Below are 17803 nucleotides of genomic sequence, written 5' to 3'. Positions count from 1 at the left end.
CTTTGTAAAAGGCACAGCTTAACCTCAGTTGGGAGATACGCTACACTCGCACGGCCACCAGGTGTAAACAAACTCTCGCATTTGTCGCTGTGCATGCTGGGAGTTACAGTTTGTGCCACATATCCGTTTCCAAACGGCAACTTTGTACAGTCAGACTGGGCTGCAAAGCAAGTCCGGTGGCAAGGACCGCTCTCTCCCTTTTCAGGATGTTTTCTCCCGGACTCTTGTTCAATATCTGGATATATCTGTTGGAGCTTAACCGTAGACTTCGGAAATAATTACTATTTGGGAAACTTTGGCGGCAGCGTAGCTAATCAAAAATAGCTAGTTAAGCGAACCGCGGCGAAGATTAGCTAGCTAACTAAGCTAACAACCATAACATATTTAATGAGAGGAGGAGAGTGCGCTTTTCTGCACGTTTATTTTAAGTCAGAGACGAGCCTTAGCTCTTTGACAATGGTCTAGGTCTCTGTAACCGGCTTGCGTAATTTGGGACCTCTATGGGGCTTTAAAAAAGCTGCCGTTGGAGTACTGCAGCATGGATAAGAATGAGCATAATTTGTTTTGGGTCTTGAGATCGGTGCTGTTATCAGTTGTGGGAGATTGCTTTCATTGATTTCGCCGTTCCCTGAACAAATACAGACTATGAGGTTGCCAGGAAATTTCTCAGAGGAGGTGTGTTAAGCTGTGATCATCGTTTACACTGACGAAGAATGTCCGACTTCGAAAGTTCCAGTTCATATTTTGGCTTGGAGGATCCGCAGTGGCTATGCATGGTCACACTTTTCATTGCGTCCCTGGTTACTCTGATACTGTATTTCGTACAGTATTTCCAACAAAGAGGTGTAGGAACCAAGCAGAGAGCAGCAGAGGACAATGCGGCGAAGGAGGAAGCCGCCTCTCTGCTGGGATGGGCGCTGTCACTGAAAAGCTGGAAAAGTCAGTGGAGAGCAGCTTGGTGCAGGGCTTTGAGTGACGAATCAAGGAAGCGAGGGGTAAGTCTCATGACCAACCCAGCCACAACTCGACTATATGGTAGGCAGGTGACTTCAATAAAGAAAGTGTAGCTTGTAGGATGTGACAGGTTGAAATGGACTGGAGTGTTTCACGTCATCTGTGCGCACATATTTTCAACACTCATTCCCTTCATTCAAAGTTGACCCCTTTTGTTGACATTGGACACATTTTTGACATCGTCTCACTGTGCTCCGGCGTCCCTTTAATGTACAACCAGCAGTGTACAATTTACACCTTTTTGCATCACCTCTGAATCACCTGCGTAATCTTTTTCTTCCTCTGAATTATCAAGTCAGGACACATGCTCATTTATTGGCAACAACGTCATTTTTCCTGCTCTGTGAATTGTGTAATAGGTGTTTGTGGCTGTTTTAATATTTCCCTCTCCTTCCTCAACAGGGTCCTGTTCTGTTAGCATTTGAAGAAGATGATGTTGAGGCATCAGAGCTCATGGTCAGCCAAGTGTCCAGCTTTCAGAAGTCTGCCAGAAACAAGGTACACTGACCATAAAGTCTTTTATTAATAATACAGTTGAGGGGCTTTTCCTTTATCATAAATGCCTTTATACTGTATGTTTATGGCTGTTTTGTGTTGTTTCTTTTGTGTTGTGATCAATGAATATATTTTTCTGGGCAATATCTAGATCAGTTGTCTTATTGTTGAGGGCCGGTGTTGTGTCCTCCTCCTCCCAACCACTGAAAAATAATGCATTTTGTTTTCCATGGCATCTTCAGCATTCATCTGGATTATAGCAGCAGACACTATGGATTTCTAATTTCCTTGTTTATGTACTTAATGACAAAGAATGTCCCTCAAATCAATCTCCCCTTCCCTAATTCAATGCAGAGGAAGCCACTGTATCACCATTGCTGCATTTTAGTCTGCAGTAGAGAAGCTGTGACTCATCATCTCACCAACTTTGTTACAGATATTGGAAATTAATCTTCTTAGCATTTTTTCAGGTGGTCCATATGCACATTACCAAATCCAAATTAATAATAATACTTCTCCTTAAAAAGGCTATGAAACACTTCTGTAATTTATCAGTCATTCAGATTATGTGCCAACTAACCAGCTGCAGACGGTGTGTGAGACAAACTGCAACCGGAGGGCTTTATTTTTTAGAGAGGTCAGATAGGGACAAATTGCTTGCTGTATTGCTGGCCTGGTCGGCTTTGCAGGGCTTTGCAGGGCTCCCAATGCCTACTCAGCCCTTTCTTTGTGATCGTCACGATATGGACCAAAATACCAGGTGCTCTGTTGTTGAATGCAGGGAGTTTAATGAACAGAGGCTTATTTTTTTACTACATCTTCTGTGTGTGTGTGTGTGTGTGTGTGTGTGATTGAGTGTGAGCGCACACACGTGCACGCTCTAAGGAGCTTACATAGTTGTCGAGCTCAGCACTGAGGAGGAGCAGGCGGACAGGAATGCACCAGCACCTATGTTTATGTTAAGTTTTCCCCTCACAGTGATCTAATACCAAACAACCCAACTAGACACAGTGAATGCATGTGTTTCAAGTAAGAGGACACTTTAACCATTGTGTGGTAATTAATTACAGTAGAGTTACAGATGCATTCCACTGCAGTGAAGGTGATTTATTGTACTCGCAGATGATTGGATTTGCTGATAAGGCCTGTGGAAACTAGTAGAGATGTTCTTCCCTTTTCACAGTTCAGTGTGAACTTCTCCTAAGACAAATATTTTGCTTTTGGATCAGTTTTAGCAAAAGTGAGTGTTGTAAACACATTTCACTGGTTTCATTTCATTTTTTGTGCTATGTGTTTCTTGTGTAAGACACTACACACACACTAATGGAAATGTATTATCAACTAATCCTTCAATTCACACATGGACATACAGAACCTTACAGTTTAGTGCAAATTCTAGTTCTCCTCCCTGTTTGAGTTACTTTCATGTTACATGGTATAACTCCATTTGAGTAGCAAATGCTGTTGCTGCTTTAGTTCCAGCATTCTCAGTAGATTTATATTACACCAATACCTCACTTTGTCTTCCCAACAGGCTGCTTCCTGCAGTGTGCTTGGGGAGAAGCTTCAGTTCTCTGTCAGTGCAGCATCGACAGGCATGGCTACAGCAGATCCTTGTAAATACACAGTCTGTATAGCCCCACTGGAGCTGCAGGTAAGTGCTCTATAGTCGGTTCTGGGGCATCTATTAAAGTCGTGAATTTCATGACAATAACAACAATACTCATTTGTTCTTTTTTGAATATCCTTTTAACACTGAGGCATCTGAAAACAGACTTGCATCCTTTGGAAGTTATTGTGGTTTAGTTTAATGGGAGAGTTTATTGAACATGATGTGCTGCCCAGCATTGGCTCACTGCTGGCAGGAGTCTTACATTAAATGGTTGGGCAAATGTCCCGAAGACCTCATTAAAATCACTGTCAGGCCCATTTCCAGTAAGGCTTGCCCGCTTTGTCTACAGTCCCATTTGTCAGGGGTTTATACAGGATTGATATATCTCTGAAGTTATGACACAAATGACTAATGACTCCTTGTTCTTACATAGAAATTACATTGATGCATTTTATTCAGCATGGTCAAATGTGACTGGGTTAATTTTTCAGTGAAATACTCCAATGGCTCACTCACAGTCTTTCTTAACACCCTTGAAGGAGACTGTCAGTCGTCAGACTCGGATGCAGTGTTCATATGAAGTAGAGCCAAAGGGGATGTGTTGGCGAATGTAATGGGTAGTGTGCGTTAAGATGTGTGAAGCTTTCATCCTGTTCTAGGGTTCAGTGTTAAATCTTCACCAATGTATGGATACAAGTGGCTATACAAGCTAACCCAATTGTATTAAGGCTATTTTTAAACCCATAAGGTGCTTGTCACACCTCCTGAGCTCATTGTGCCATAAATACAACCTGAGTGAAAGCTGAAGTCAGGATTAGAGTTGAGGCTGTTTTGTTTTGGTTGTGGATCAGTTGTTGTTGCAGAAACATAAAGGAAGCCTCTTTGTCTCATTTTCACTCTAATTGTTTCAGCTTAGACTGGAAAAGTCAGAAAGCCTTTTCAAACACCTCCGTCCATCCACTGGAACGTTTGTTAGCTTTTGACTGACATCCATGCTAGAATGGTCCTGGCTGCTCATGTTATGAGCGCTGGGACATGTAGAACAGAAGCCCTGGCATTTATAGTATATGGACACAATAATACACCGAGCACGCTGTTTGCTGCTGAGTGGACTTTGTCTTTAAACACACTACTGCACCACATGGCCTGTTGCATGTGATGAGGGACACATGTGACATCCCAATTCATTATTTGTCATTTACATATCTGTAGTATCACTTCTTCTTGTTGCTAGTCAGGTGATGTGAAGCGTGAAACCATTCTATGTCTATATATATTGAATGAGCTACTTTTTGGAAAACAGTTTCTGCTTTTCAGTTCATGTGGGTGGAGGACTATTAGTAGGCTAACATAGCCTTCCAGTTTAAGCTGTTTGTATGACCTGATCTGGATCATATCAATGCAGGCTGTGATATTGTTCTTCTGGATCCATCTATGCGTCCTCATTGCTGTCTGATAAGGCCTTTGTTTGGCACCACAGAGGCGGTTGTTCAGTCTTACACTGGAATCCAGGCATGCTGGGACAGGAGGGCCCAGTCTGTTTTCTGTTTCTCTCTTTTCTCTCTTGTTCTTTCACTTTCTGTCCCATCTGAGCTCTGTGTTGATGTACACCTTGCTGGAGTTTGCATGCAACTAAAATGTTAAGTAGACTGAACCTTGAATAGAGGTTATGGTCTTCACCACAGCATCAGTTTTATTATTGAGACTGAAAATAGAAAAGTCATTTTCGGTTTTATTGTACTGACTTGGTATACAGAACATGATTTTAGAGAGAAATCAAAGAAATTAATGTAACAAAATCATTACCATCTAAGAATGGCAATTCCAACAGTCATAAAGACATTTACTTTCAGAAATCATTCCTTACATGTTTTGTCACACCAGATCGTACAAATGAATCCCATTACTAATTAGAAGCCCGTCCACAGATTGCAGTTTGGAATAGACTGGCAGAATCGTGTATTCAAGATGTGACAACGTGTCATCATTTTTATGAAGCCTAACACTGCTTGTTGCCATTGAAGTAAATCAACAAATTAACAATAATCTAATCCACTGGGATGCTTTATGTTCAGTGTTATGGACACCTGTAGTTTATTTTCAGGTGAGCTACCAACAGCCCACAGGAACATTATTGTTAAAGCAGTTGCCGTTGCAGCACAATAATCCTGTGATTTGTTTCCCCCAATAAACCCAAGCCGTACTCACCCATGCACTGCTATCATGAACTTTTCTGGACATTACCTGGACGAGCTTTATGTGTCCAATGTCAAAATTAGTATGACAGGGCATTAACCACACTTAACTCCTGCCTGTTCCCTAGTACAAAGTCTATATAGTGTCTGTTTTAGCCCATGTGCGAAGAGAATAGGACATTGTCTGGAAAATTCATAGCAAGAGATTTAGCACTGATTTCAACGTAAAAACAACCATGATTATGGACGAGTCCTCCCCCTCCTGTTGTGTACTACATTTGTGAAATGGAAACTCTGCACAATGTCCTGAGGTCATGTGTGAAAACAGCTTTAGTTTAAACCACATCCCCAAACTATGTTTTATGTATTGGTTAATTTCCCAAGAATCAGTGTTGATATTGCCAGTTTTATATAATCTACGTTTAAATATTGCTCTAGATTTACTTGTACTATTAGTGAAGCCGATGAGCACCATGGCATCATGAGACATCATGAGTTTCTTTCCTCTGTGTCCCTCAGCTTGATATACAGATGCAAGAAGCTGACAATGAGATCAAGTTGAGCTGGGGAGTGTCTCGCCTGGAAACAGGGGAGCTGCAGGTGACACCTACTTTCACCCAGGTAATTTTAAGCTGCAGATAATGAGATTTACCTGCTGTATGGTGCTGATACACCTAAAGAAAGACTAGCACACTAACACAGGAAGAAATGTTGTACTGTACCAAAAAAATGAACTGACTGTTGAGTTTGTGTTGTAATAAACTGAATGTTGTTCTGTGATAATCTGTCTTCATAGACATTTATTTCTCTCAATTCTCACGTTTGTCATGTAAATGGGAGCTTTAGCAATTAACATTTCAAGTGAGGGTTATAGTGTTCATGTACCTCCACAAAGGAGGTTATGTTTTTGGTTTAATACAATCAATATGGTTTTGATATGTGTGTGATTTGTCTGATACCATTATCTCTCTCTTTCAGGACAATCCCAACACTTCCAGTGTAGCAGCCACAACAGAGCAGCTAAAGCAGCTGTTATGTGTGACGCGTCCCTCTGTGTTGCTGAGCTGCAGGCCTGCTCAGGCCTCAGAGGTCAAGGTGAGTGGAGGAGTCATGCCTAATTCATGACGTCTTAACAACTGTAACACAAGAATGTGTGTGCAGATCTGTGGTGCTGGGTCATTGTCTGCAGTATGCTACACATAGTTTTTTAAGTGGCTGTAATCCAATGACAATGCATCAAATGACAATGTGACAACAGTGGGACTATGTGAAAGAGGTGGCTTGTAGTGCTCAACCTACAAAGACTCATCACCTGAATCTGCAGCTCCCATCAGCTTTCTGTTACAGTGAGTGTCAACTCATTGTTTAGCTGCAACTTCACTGCTTTGGTTTACTCTCCCAGCTCGCATAGCATTGTTGTTGGTAGGGACCAAAAACAGAGCTAAAAGAGAGTCAACACAGCTTGTTTCCACTGCCCCCAAGTGGGCAAAAAAAGTCAGTTGTTCTAGATTTAATCCATGCTTGTATGCATGTATAAGTTTCACAAGGTAGCTAATAATGACTGGCATAACTTTGATGCATTTTGATGGCAATATAGATTCTTCTCTGGGATTATTGCAATCAAGAGATTCATGATTGGAGCATGTAATCATGGTCACAGCGTGCCTAACTACATCCTGCACTGATGAAGAAGGAGTTTTTTATGCTGAAATGCATTTACAAAAAGGTTTTTGCTGAGGCACTCTTTGCCCAGCCATCACATGATGTCATGTCATGTGTTTCTGATTTGATCATGTCTCATCTGTTCACGTTTTGTAAACTGTAGTTAGAATTCTTGGAGTAAAATCACTGCACAAAATATGACAATTTGTTTTGCTTAAATATACTTTTGAGCCTGAGGTCACAACAAATTCTATTCTTTTGTGAGCTATTGATTACTTTCTTGAATGATCAATTCCTTGGTCTTGAATATTGACAAATGAATATTGCAAGTTACCAGAGCCCAAAGTGATCTCTTCAAATGTCCTATTTTCCAAATATTTTTAACTTTCCCTCATGGGAAATGCAGAAAAACAGGTAATTAGACGTGGTAACCAGGAAATGTTTGATAATTTGTTGTTCATTTACTTATTAGCCGATTGTTACAGCATCAGCTGAGGTTATCCTGATGAGAGAACGTTCTCTCATCAGAAGGCTGTTGGTTCAATCCCTGGCCTTGGCAGTCCACATGCCGAAGTATCCTTTGGGCAAGATACTGAAGCCCAAATTGCTCCCGATGCTGTGTAAATGGGTGAATGCAGACTTGTGTTGTAAAAAGCGCTTAGAGATGGTAATTGGATTACAGTCCATTTACCATGTACCCTACTGACACATGATACAACAGGTCCTCTAATTATCAGGATTGGATCTGTTCTAAATCAGTTATCAGGTACACTGACTGACTGACTATATGTGTGTGTATACCAGCAGCAGGTTGTTTGATTGCAGTTTAGTTGTCAACACCTTGTGATCATCTCTATGATGTGATTGTACAGCATTGTGCTGGTTCGATATAAGAACAACAAGAAAAGGGTACTTTCTTTACATTGTTGCTATTAATATTGCCACCAGTACATCAAGGTTGTTGAGTAATTTACTAACCGTGGTTTCTTTATTAGGAAGCCCACAACAACATTGTTTCACCCCCAAAACCCCCTCGTGCCCACGACTGGAAGCTGCTGGTGAAGAACATCAGGGTGACACTGAATCAGGAGGAAGATGCTGCAGGTGGGACACTTGTCTCCTTAGAAATTTACCCAAGTTCTGATGTCTGAAGTGTATAAATGACAAGTTGTGGTTTTCTGGTAGGCGATGTGCTGGGTGCAGTGACCTCCTGACATGAGTTCAGCCATGAGGTTGCCAGTATCCAGCAAAGACTTCAGGAAGTCACTGCCTGCAGTCAAGAAATAGTCCAGCACATAACGCCCGTAAAGCTGCAACATGGCATTTTGACACTTAGCTTTGGTATTGATCTACTCGTTTAACTCTCAGCAAGGAAGCTAAAAGCTTATTTCCCCAAATATCAAACTGTTACTTTTATTGATTTGTCAGTCCAGGATATAATGAAAGGATGTTTTACAGAAGCAAACAAGAGAGGCTGCATTTGGTGATTCATCTTAATAGCCTGGAGGTTCTGATGGTGTGTTGCAGTTGGGAAATTTTCGAGCTTCACTTATTTTATCAGTTGAAATGTATAATATTCCTATGAGGACTTAAAGAGTCAGGTCAGGGTGGGATTTAGGGTGTCATATAGTAGCTCATGTTTCTCATTCATTTAGGGTTGTAATTTGGGACTCTATTCAACCTTTAAATAACTATAAATAACATTTTTTTAAACATCTTATCATAGAGTAGTATACGTTCTGTTATGGCTAATGAACATTGAGTTTATCATATTTTTCTCATAAGGTAAGCGTCACTATTTCAGCATGGTCTTTGTTATACTGCCAACGTACTAAAGTTGGTGCCTCCTGTCTAGAGGCTTTCCAGATACCAATGAGGAGGTTTGATTGCCAGTTGGATGTCAAAGGTAGTAACCTAAAGCTTAAAGCTGAAAAATGTTGGCAGACATCCGTGTGACTACACCCAGTGTGGTGGCACTGACCTGCATGAAAGAGAGATTCCCATGTGATCTGAGTGAAAACAAAGCACCAGGGTGTTGTCAGCCATGAAATTAGATGACAAGATGTTTGGCATCGATAAGAGGCTGTTAGAATTATTGTCCAGTGATGAAGTCTCAGACCTTACCATCATCCACAACAACTTTGTTTTGGCACTTCCTGCGTTGAGTCATTCTCTAATTGTCAGTCAGCGGTTTTCAGGGCTCCAGACATCCTCTTTAAGTATTCTGGCCATCACTTCATATCGTACAGCAGAGACATGACACAGCATTCAACACTTTACTATCTGTTTTCCTTCCTTCAACTGAAGAACAGTTACAGTGTGCTTAGCTTAGCTTCAGTTTAGAGACCTCCTCTGGGCTAGAAGCCACTTTCAGAGCTTTTGTTGTGGATGCTCTGTCTTTAAGATTCTTGCTGATGTTGTATTCATTAAGACACAGTGCTTTCACAGTAGAGCTCTCCCCCAGCACTTTGTGAGTCTCCTCTAACCTATGCATAATTAATGACATATACAATGGATGCTGACCACCCTTTTGCCCATTAAAGTGAAGCGGTGGAAGTGACCGAAGCAAAATTTAATCTTGCAACAGCATATTTTATTTGATCAGCTGTCAAAAGATTTTAAATTAATTTGCAGTCAGATGTTGGATCACACAGTGTTTTTTTTTCCTGTGCTGACTGTGCTCTGCTGTGTTTGTAGGCAGCATGAATCCTCTGTGTGTACTGCAGTTAGACGATCCTCCACAGAGGTTTAACACATCTGTTCTGAAGAACATAACCAATCCTGCCTGGGACCAGCTGTTCATCTTGTAAGTTTTACCACAGGGTGCTGCATACTTTCAGTTTTTGATGATGGTGTTTGTTTTTATTTTCTTTATGCCATACATCAACATCTGGGATGTGTTTTTTGTCTTTTCCATCAGTGAATTAAATGGACTTTCAAAAGAGCTCAATATTCAGTTGATGAATGATGGACAGCCTCAAGAGAGTAAGGACATTACTGACTGCCTTTTGATATTTGTGTTTTATTAATGATGACAAAGAGCTGTCTTCTTCACTAGCTGTGACTGTCACATATTTTGGTACTACCAGACTAAAGTAAGCGTGCTTTGCTTTTTTTCAGATTCCTTACTTGGTCAGGTGTCAGTGCCTTTTGATCTTGTAAAGAAGCAGCCCAGAGGACACCAAACATTTGCACTCATGACCAAAGACAGAGTGACTGGATCACTTACTACTGACGTAAGACATCCCAGTAAACACAGGGATATTGTCACATGCTAATATCAACAAATATTGTTTAATTCTCTTCATGTATCTGAGGTTTTCCTTGTACACAAAGTTGGAATATTAGCCGTTGGGAATTGTATCTTTCAGTTTACCTACCTGGAGCCTAGTGAGGTGAGGTCCTGGCACCCTCCCACCCCAGCCTCCAGTAAGAGGGTGGAGATGGACCGCACAGTCATGCCCTGTGGCACGGTAGTCACTACCATCACCGCGGTGAAGAGCAAGCCGGGTCGACCGCTCCCGCATGGACTCAACATAGGTACAGCACCACCAAATGCACAATACATGGAGGCTTGTTGAGATTTCTGTTTACTCTGCTGCTGATGTAAGAACAGCTTCAGCAGTAGAACATGCAAACAGCTGGTGCAAAGAGATGAGTGAGTGTTTTCAAATTTCCACTGATGTGGAGTGACTCTTCCAAAACAAGAGGATAGGTCTGAACTTCAGTTTTGAAAACCAGAGTTCTTGGCACCCAGCAGATTTATGGTGGAGTCTCTGGTATGGAAACAAGCCAACAAGCGAATACCAGTGACTCCACTCCTCCACTGATCGATGATCCTTTGGTGCCATTGAACATTAAAAAATCTTGTTTCCCCTTTAAACATGTAGCCATCTGTTTGAATACTGCAGTGAATATCTTCACATGTGATGCAGAGATAGTGCTGTGACAATATTAATGTTGATTGAATCCATCATTTGTTGAAAAAAGCTGTTTTAAACGCTGCAATAACATGAAACCTCTGAACGATCCTGCCAGGCCATTTTTAGCCATGCTACTGGAGCAGCATGGCTCTGTGGAAGGAAATACACATATCATTAAGCAATTTGTGTAAGTGTGACACAGATGTTTAGATTAGCTCATCTTAAACAATAGCAGAAGGACATTCTAGATGCTGATAGACCTTTTCCCTGGAAGACATTGTGACATGCCACAGTAGTCACAGGTGAAAATAGTAACATTAATCATGGTTAAATTCCAGCTGCTTCAGTTTCAGGGTCCTGGTTTTGTGCATGCTGGTTCACACTGGCATCATAAGCCGCTGTGTTCTTTTCCTGCTACGATAAGTCTAAATGTCTGCTGTGAAAAATGCTGAAAATCTTTCCCAACTATACAGCCATACACATTGTCAAATCTTAGCCATATCTGTTTTTGAACTTCCATTATACCCACGAAGCAGTCAATTAAAATAACTTTGTGCTCCATCAGATCCTGCCCAGAAAGCAGTGGCCAACAAGCCCAAGCTGTCAGAGCGTCGTGTGTCCGAGCAGGCATCCATGCTGGGGGCCACAGTCAGCAAGGCCCTGTCCTCTTCTGATACCGAGCTGCTGATGCTCAATGGCACAGACCCGGTGGCAGAGGCCGCCATCAGACAACTCCACCAGTCTGCCAAGCAGAAGCTCAAGTCCCCAGTGAAGAAGAGTACCATCATCATCTCTGGCATTGCCAAAGTAAGGATGAGCTCCAGTACCAGAGAAACTCTTCAATAGTGCATTATACTGTTTCATTTTTACTGTTTCACTCAAGCAGAATGGGTTCACCTACTTAGAATATGTATGTGAGTGGGAAATACAGAAAGGCTGAGGAGTGGCCAGTCGCTGGTGGTTGCTGCTCTGGAAGTCAGTTTCCACCATGCCTTTTAAGCTGTTGTTTTTACTAACGCATTGATCATGGCAAAGGAAAGAAATAGATCTCAATAAAGGTGCAATGTGTAAGATATGGACAAAATTTTAGTTTGAAACATTCAAACAATGAAATAAATAAAATAATCAACAGAATGTGAAGAAGCATCAGTTTTGCTGTTATGCCAAAAAAGTCTGTGTGTTGTGTTGCAGAGGTATCTACTGAAGCTAGCATGCTAACCAGCTAGCAAATGTTAAATCAAACGAAATATTGCTTTACTAGAAATTCATTTTTAAAATATCGATGTGCACAATTTCGTAGACGGCCCTGTCTCAGGATGATGAGCTGGCTCTGATGGCGGGCTACGCTGCAGCGATGGATGCCTCGATGTCAGAGGGCAGCTCTACTCAGGATGTGACCACAGCGATTGCATCAGGGACCAGTAGTCCTCCAGAGGAGTCTGAGCCCCAGGAAGGCCCCAGCGGAATAGGCCGGCCTCCTGAGGACTGGGAGAGCCAAACCGGAGAGGAACTTGACCATACCTCGCTATCCATGTGTGTGTCTGAGGCGAGCTGCAAGAAGAGCAGAGGTGAGAGGGCACAGAGGGGCCGCAGCGACCACCTGAAGCCACAAGTAACTGTGGACATGGTGACAGAGCTGGTCTTTATAGGCAGATTATTCCATTAATCATACTGTAAATCCTCCAGAAACATATTGCCTTAAAGGCAGAACCCAAGTTTTCTGTTAAATTAATCATTTTGGCTGTTGTCACAGCCATCTGTTGCTCCTCAGTGATGTAGTCTGTTTTTGTGTTCTTCTCTCTCTGTCCTTCCTTCTTCCTTTCAACCTTTCCTTTGAACTACCATCACTGCCGTCTTAGAGGAAAGCAGTGCTAAGCACACATTATGTCCAGATGAGTAAGTTATGTCATGAGTTACTTGTAGTATCCTTGTTACTCTAGTATGTGTAGTGTCCCTAGTTATCAGTAGAGTAGATAGTCTTTGTGCAATGACAAATTTATTTTCAGTTCATTTCAAATCAAATAGATATTAGTAACACGTAGTGACTGTATTTTTAAAAAAGTGTTCAAGTGTTGTGGGGCTGCACAATATAGACAAATGACTGTGGATATTTTTAGATATTCACTTGCAATATTATCTATTGGATATTGTGACCTTTGGTACACTGTGGGAAAGGGTCCCCCGCTGGACCTACAGGGACTGTCAAAAATGCCAATAAAGCCAACTTGATACTTCAGAGTAAAACACCACACACATACTGGAGCTCAAACATCTTCTCATACTGCAATACCAGTAATGTTGTTCAGCCTTTTGCTATAGGAATTTATTCTGTATTGAGGTTACTGGTGTTACTTTTTCCATTTGTCATTAATACATTTTCATGGTGTTTCTAATGTTTTATATCAACCTAATCTAATCCACAGACAGACCCCAGCAACTCCTTATGTACTAAATGGAAGAAATGACGCCTGTAGTAGTAGTGTTGGACTATGCTGCTGCTCTCTGTTGGTAGAGTTCAGTATGTGTTAGCTGGTGATTAAACACAGTCTATGTCTGCCCTAAGTCTGTTTGTCAGTAATTCAAAGCTCAACACACCTCTTTTACAGATGAAAGACTTGTAATCAAAGGGGGAAGACATGGACGTTGTTTTTTTTTGCTTCAATTCTGTCTTTACCAAATTATAACTATCAACAACCAACAATTTCCACCTAACACAACTTCTGGGTCACTTCTGCTTCAGATACTTCAAAGGAATATTGTACATGCCAGTTATCTTTGACATAGTCTTTTCCTCAAGGTATCACAATTATTACTTCCTGTCCTTTGCTTCTCCATCACAGGCAGCTTCCTTCAGAAGAGTGCCAAGCTCTTCTTCCGGCGGCGTCACCAGCGCAAGGACCCGGGGATGAGCCAGTCACACAATGACTTGGTTTACCTGGAGTCTCCGGCCGCGGTGGAGCGAGCCAGCCGAACAGCCACGCTTAGCCGAATGCTCAACCGCAAGAGTAAGAATAAGAGCAAAGTCAATGGCTCTACCTCCATGGGGCAGCCACATGCGTGACCCCCCCCCCTCCTGTAAGCTCAGTCCCTCCTACAACAACTACCATCACCACCACCACCTCAAACTTGCACTGGCAAACTTCCCGGCTAAGCCACCCCCCCCCCCCCCCCCCCCCCCAAGTGCCCAGCCTGCAAACTGGGGCTCCTGCATCATTGTGAATGGGAAAGCTGTGTAGATGGAAAAATATCCTCTTTACTGCCATTTCCTGCTTCCTATAAGAAGCAGATATTCCACCAAAAACAAGTGTGTGCATGTGTGGATGAAGGTCTGTCTTGGATTAATGGCATTTCAGAGGATATTACTTTGCATGTTTCTTTTAATTGATTTTTATGCAACATTTTGAAATCTTTAAGTGCTTTTGTGGCCTTGTTACGGACAGAAAGGACTGGTGTGGGCCATCACTCTTAACCTCACTGACGCTGAGGGTACAGAGTCAACTCTCCCTGCTGTAAACCGTAAAGCTTCCTACGGTGGACCAACAGGACCAAAGATGAAGAGAAGAGTGGTATTTGTATGATTTGCACAATTTTAGTACCTTTGTTTAAAGTGCAATGACAGGGGCTACTCTTGTGATAGAGATTCATGTTAAAAGCATTCACAAAGGGAGGTGATCTTCAGTGCACGGCGGTGCAAATGGGAGACAATAACACGACTACTTTTTGACACTAATACTATGAAATATGGTATTTATATTAGTTCATTTAATTTTTTTGATCCCAAATAAAACAAACAGCAGCTATATGTAATGTGCATATAAAAGCTGTAAAACAAAGGAACTCACAAAAATGTCAGCCTAACAAAGATTTTAGAAGCAGTCATGTGTGATTGGCATGTGCTGAGGTCACGTTATCGCACAACACTGGCATTAACATAAGTTAACACCCCTCCAGAAAGAAAAGAAGAAGCGGTGACACTGTGGCCGACAGAAACTTTAGCTATATGTGAGGGTTTTTATGTTTACTCCTCTCTGCAGTGTTTTCAAATGATAAGCAACGTTCTTCTTTGTCTTCCTAAAAGATTCCTCCTGCACACTACTGTCATCAGCAGGGTTGTTTATGTGTCAAAAGGGAACTCAACGAACCATTATCCAGGGACTGTGACGTTACACTCGGCCATTCTTGTTGCGTTGCGCACTAATGAAACTTGTTCTAAGCTCATTTCAATCCTGCGTTTCATCTGAACGGAATCCTCAGTCTTTTATTTGATGTTTTGTCGTTTTTAAAAGATGTAGCTTTGAACACATGAACAAGAGAGAGTGTGAACACGTTTGAGGGCAACCACGTGGTTTGGCTGCTTTTTTTTATCCAGCTAATGATTGTATTTTTATTTTTTTTGTAAGCAGCTTGTTGAAGACATTTCTGTGCAACATGTTAACTACTGTTTCTTCAATAAGTTCATCTGCTCAGAGAATCGATGCAGCACAGTGACAGACGGCACTAGCAGATTGCCTTACAGCTATTCTGAGGGTGATGTCACGGGTGGACTTGTTCCTTGACTTGACTTGACTTCCCGAGGCTACATCCACTGTCCCACCAGAGGAGTCAAGGACTGTAGCGAGCTATTGGAATGGCTCTGAGAGACAAGTGTGCCACCATGTTCCTGCACCATCAGTAATGTCTAGAATCAAGAAGCCTATGCACATATCTGTTAACTGAGTGTTTACATTATTAGGCTGTCAGAATTAAAAACACTCACTTGCTGTCTATGACAACACTCTGCTGCAGATCCAGTGTGGGATGTCTCTGTGTCTTGGTATTAACAGTACATGGTAGGACTGTGACCCCTTTTCATCACCTGCTCTCCCCCACCATCATTGACTGTAGTCTGTGTGTGTGTGTGTGTATGTGTATAATATATATATATATACACACACACACACACCAGGCTGAAAATTATGAAAATGGGTTTGTGCTCAACTTCAGAGTCCTTGCTTATGGCAGCCTGCAAGAACTGGCTACTGTTATGCATTCAGGTAGCAGTCGGTCTGTATGTGATTAATAAACTGCTTCCTGATGTTTGTTTGTTTTTTTTTTCTTTTAAATTGGCATCCGCTCTGTGCACAGAGAATGACTTAACTGTTGTTGCAGAATGTCAGTCATTTCCCTGCAGGGATTGTAACTAATATACATATCGAGTTATTTCATTTTCAACAATAAATATTGATTGAATAACTGAGATGCTGTCACCACTTTGAGTGTCCTGGCTGGAGGGAAATACCCCCGGTGCTCCTGTAGCTTGAAAACATGCACATGTTATAGTGCTATCCCACATTAAAAATTAGTGCAGTATGTAGTGGAAAACAATGAAGTAATGAAGTATTTACTCAAGCACTGTACTTACTGTATAAGATACATTTAAGGTATTTCCGGTTTACGCTACTTTAGACTTCACCGCATTTCAGAGAAAAAAATTTGCACTTTTTCCTGCGGTACATTTATTTGACAGTTGACAATACTTGCTAGTTATTTTGCAGATTATTTTTCATTCGACACTTATCAGCTTCTAGCACATGATGCATTATTAAGTAAAATGATGACTAGTTTCTCTTATTTTCTAAAATCTGTTAGTGCATGTGGAATATTTCAACCTGTTTGAATTGCAAATTTAGAATATTGAGGATCAAACTTTTTCATGCTTTTGGTGCTGCAACGCTATACTTTCTATTTTCATGATACAGACACTCATTACAAAAGCAGAAAAAGATAATGATAACTTGCAGTTATTTTTTTTTATGCCATTAGGTCAAGATCATGAGGGCATGAAATCAGTTATTTTGTTCGAGAAAACAAGATAATCAACCCATTATCACAAGAAAACAAAAGGCCCAAGGCCCAAGCCCTAAGCCCAAGTCCTATGTCCCTTAAAATAGTTTGTTCCAGAGGTGGTTTGGTCTGGGGGTGTATTTACAGCTGCTCTGAACGATCAGAGAAATATTAGACAAGTACTACAGGCAGCAGTGTGCGTCTGTGATCCTCTCTCTTGCACGGCAGCATGAAGGTGACTCTACTCTATAGAGTATGTGGGCTTGAACTTTCTAGTGTTTCGTTCGGAGGATGTAATAGATTGAAGACGACACTGACAGAAAGGCGGGACTGAGAGAAAACGACGCAATCACAAATCCGTCTGCTACTTCAGCACCACAGACAGCACCGCGGATCTGAACACACAGAGCCGTGGTCGCTGCCATAGATCCTAACGTGCACCAACTTCAGTCAGATAAAGGATCAACGAGTCAGGCAGACTAGACCAACATGCTCAACTGAACAACCACTCGATGCATTTTGGTAATTTTCTCACAAGAGGGATGACATTTCCCCTCAAACTGCCTGCTGCTTATAATGTTTACCAGAGATAAGAAGCCCCACCAGCAGCGGTTGGCTCAGGCAGAGAGATGGTAGAGACCAGACTGTCTGCTCTAATAACTGCAGCAAACACACCTGTTCATCCATGCCTTGATTTACTGTTCAGTTATGAATCTTTCCAGACGGTCATCACAGCGATCCTCAAGTGCAACACTTAAGTCGACCACAGAGAATGAAATCTGATCAGATCATACCCACACAGTCCTGATGGAGCACACTGGCTGAGTGTTAAACACTTAATGCTCATTTAGTCGTGAATATTTCATGTTATACAGAGATTTGAAACCACGTTTTAAGAGGCATTTGTCAATTACTTTGAGTAATTGCTCAAGCTTTCCAGGGTATGTGGTCATACCAACCTGTGGGTGGTCATGAACAAATTGTGTTAACGGTCATTTCACCCTCATTACAAATCATTTTCTCACTAACTCGTAGAATCTGGTCATATGAATTGTTTTAGTTTAATTCGTCCAGGTTTT

General features: G+C 41.6%; 1 protein-coding gene across 1 annotated transcript; it reads left to right on the top strand.

The window, feature by feature from the left end:
• Positions 1–155: 155 nt before the first annotated feature.
• On the top strand, positions 156–16073 carry LOC121617776 (C2 domain-containing protein 2). Its single transcript, XM_041953006.1, has 13 exons — positions 156–995; positions 1417–1512; positions 3044–3163; positions 5836–5937; positions 6295–6411; positions 7974–8082; positions 9676–9784; positions 9899–9963; positions 10099–10214; positions 10350–10518; positions 11467–11708; positions 12202–12469; positions 13742–16073. Exons 1-13 carry the CDS (start codon positions 714–716, stop codon positions 13960–13962), a joined length of 2016 nt encoding a protein of 671 aa, XP_041808940.1. The 5' UTR covers positions 156–713; the 3' UTR covers positions 13963–16073.
• Positions 16074–17803: the final 1730 nt, after the last annotated feature.

The sequence above is a fragment of the Chelmon rostratus genome, chromosome 14 (genome assembly GCF_017976325.1).
Source record: "Chelmon rostratus isolate fCheRos1 chromosome 14, fCheRos1.pri, whole genome shotgun sequence".
NCBI classification, from domain to species: domain Eukaryota; kingdom Metazoa; phylum Chordata; class Actinopteri; order Chaetodontiformes; family Chaetodontidae; genus Chelmon; species Chelmon rostratus.
This window is presented reverse-complemented; position numbering and strand designations above follow the sequence as displayed.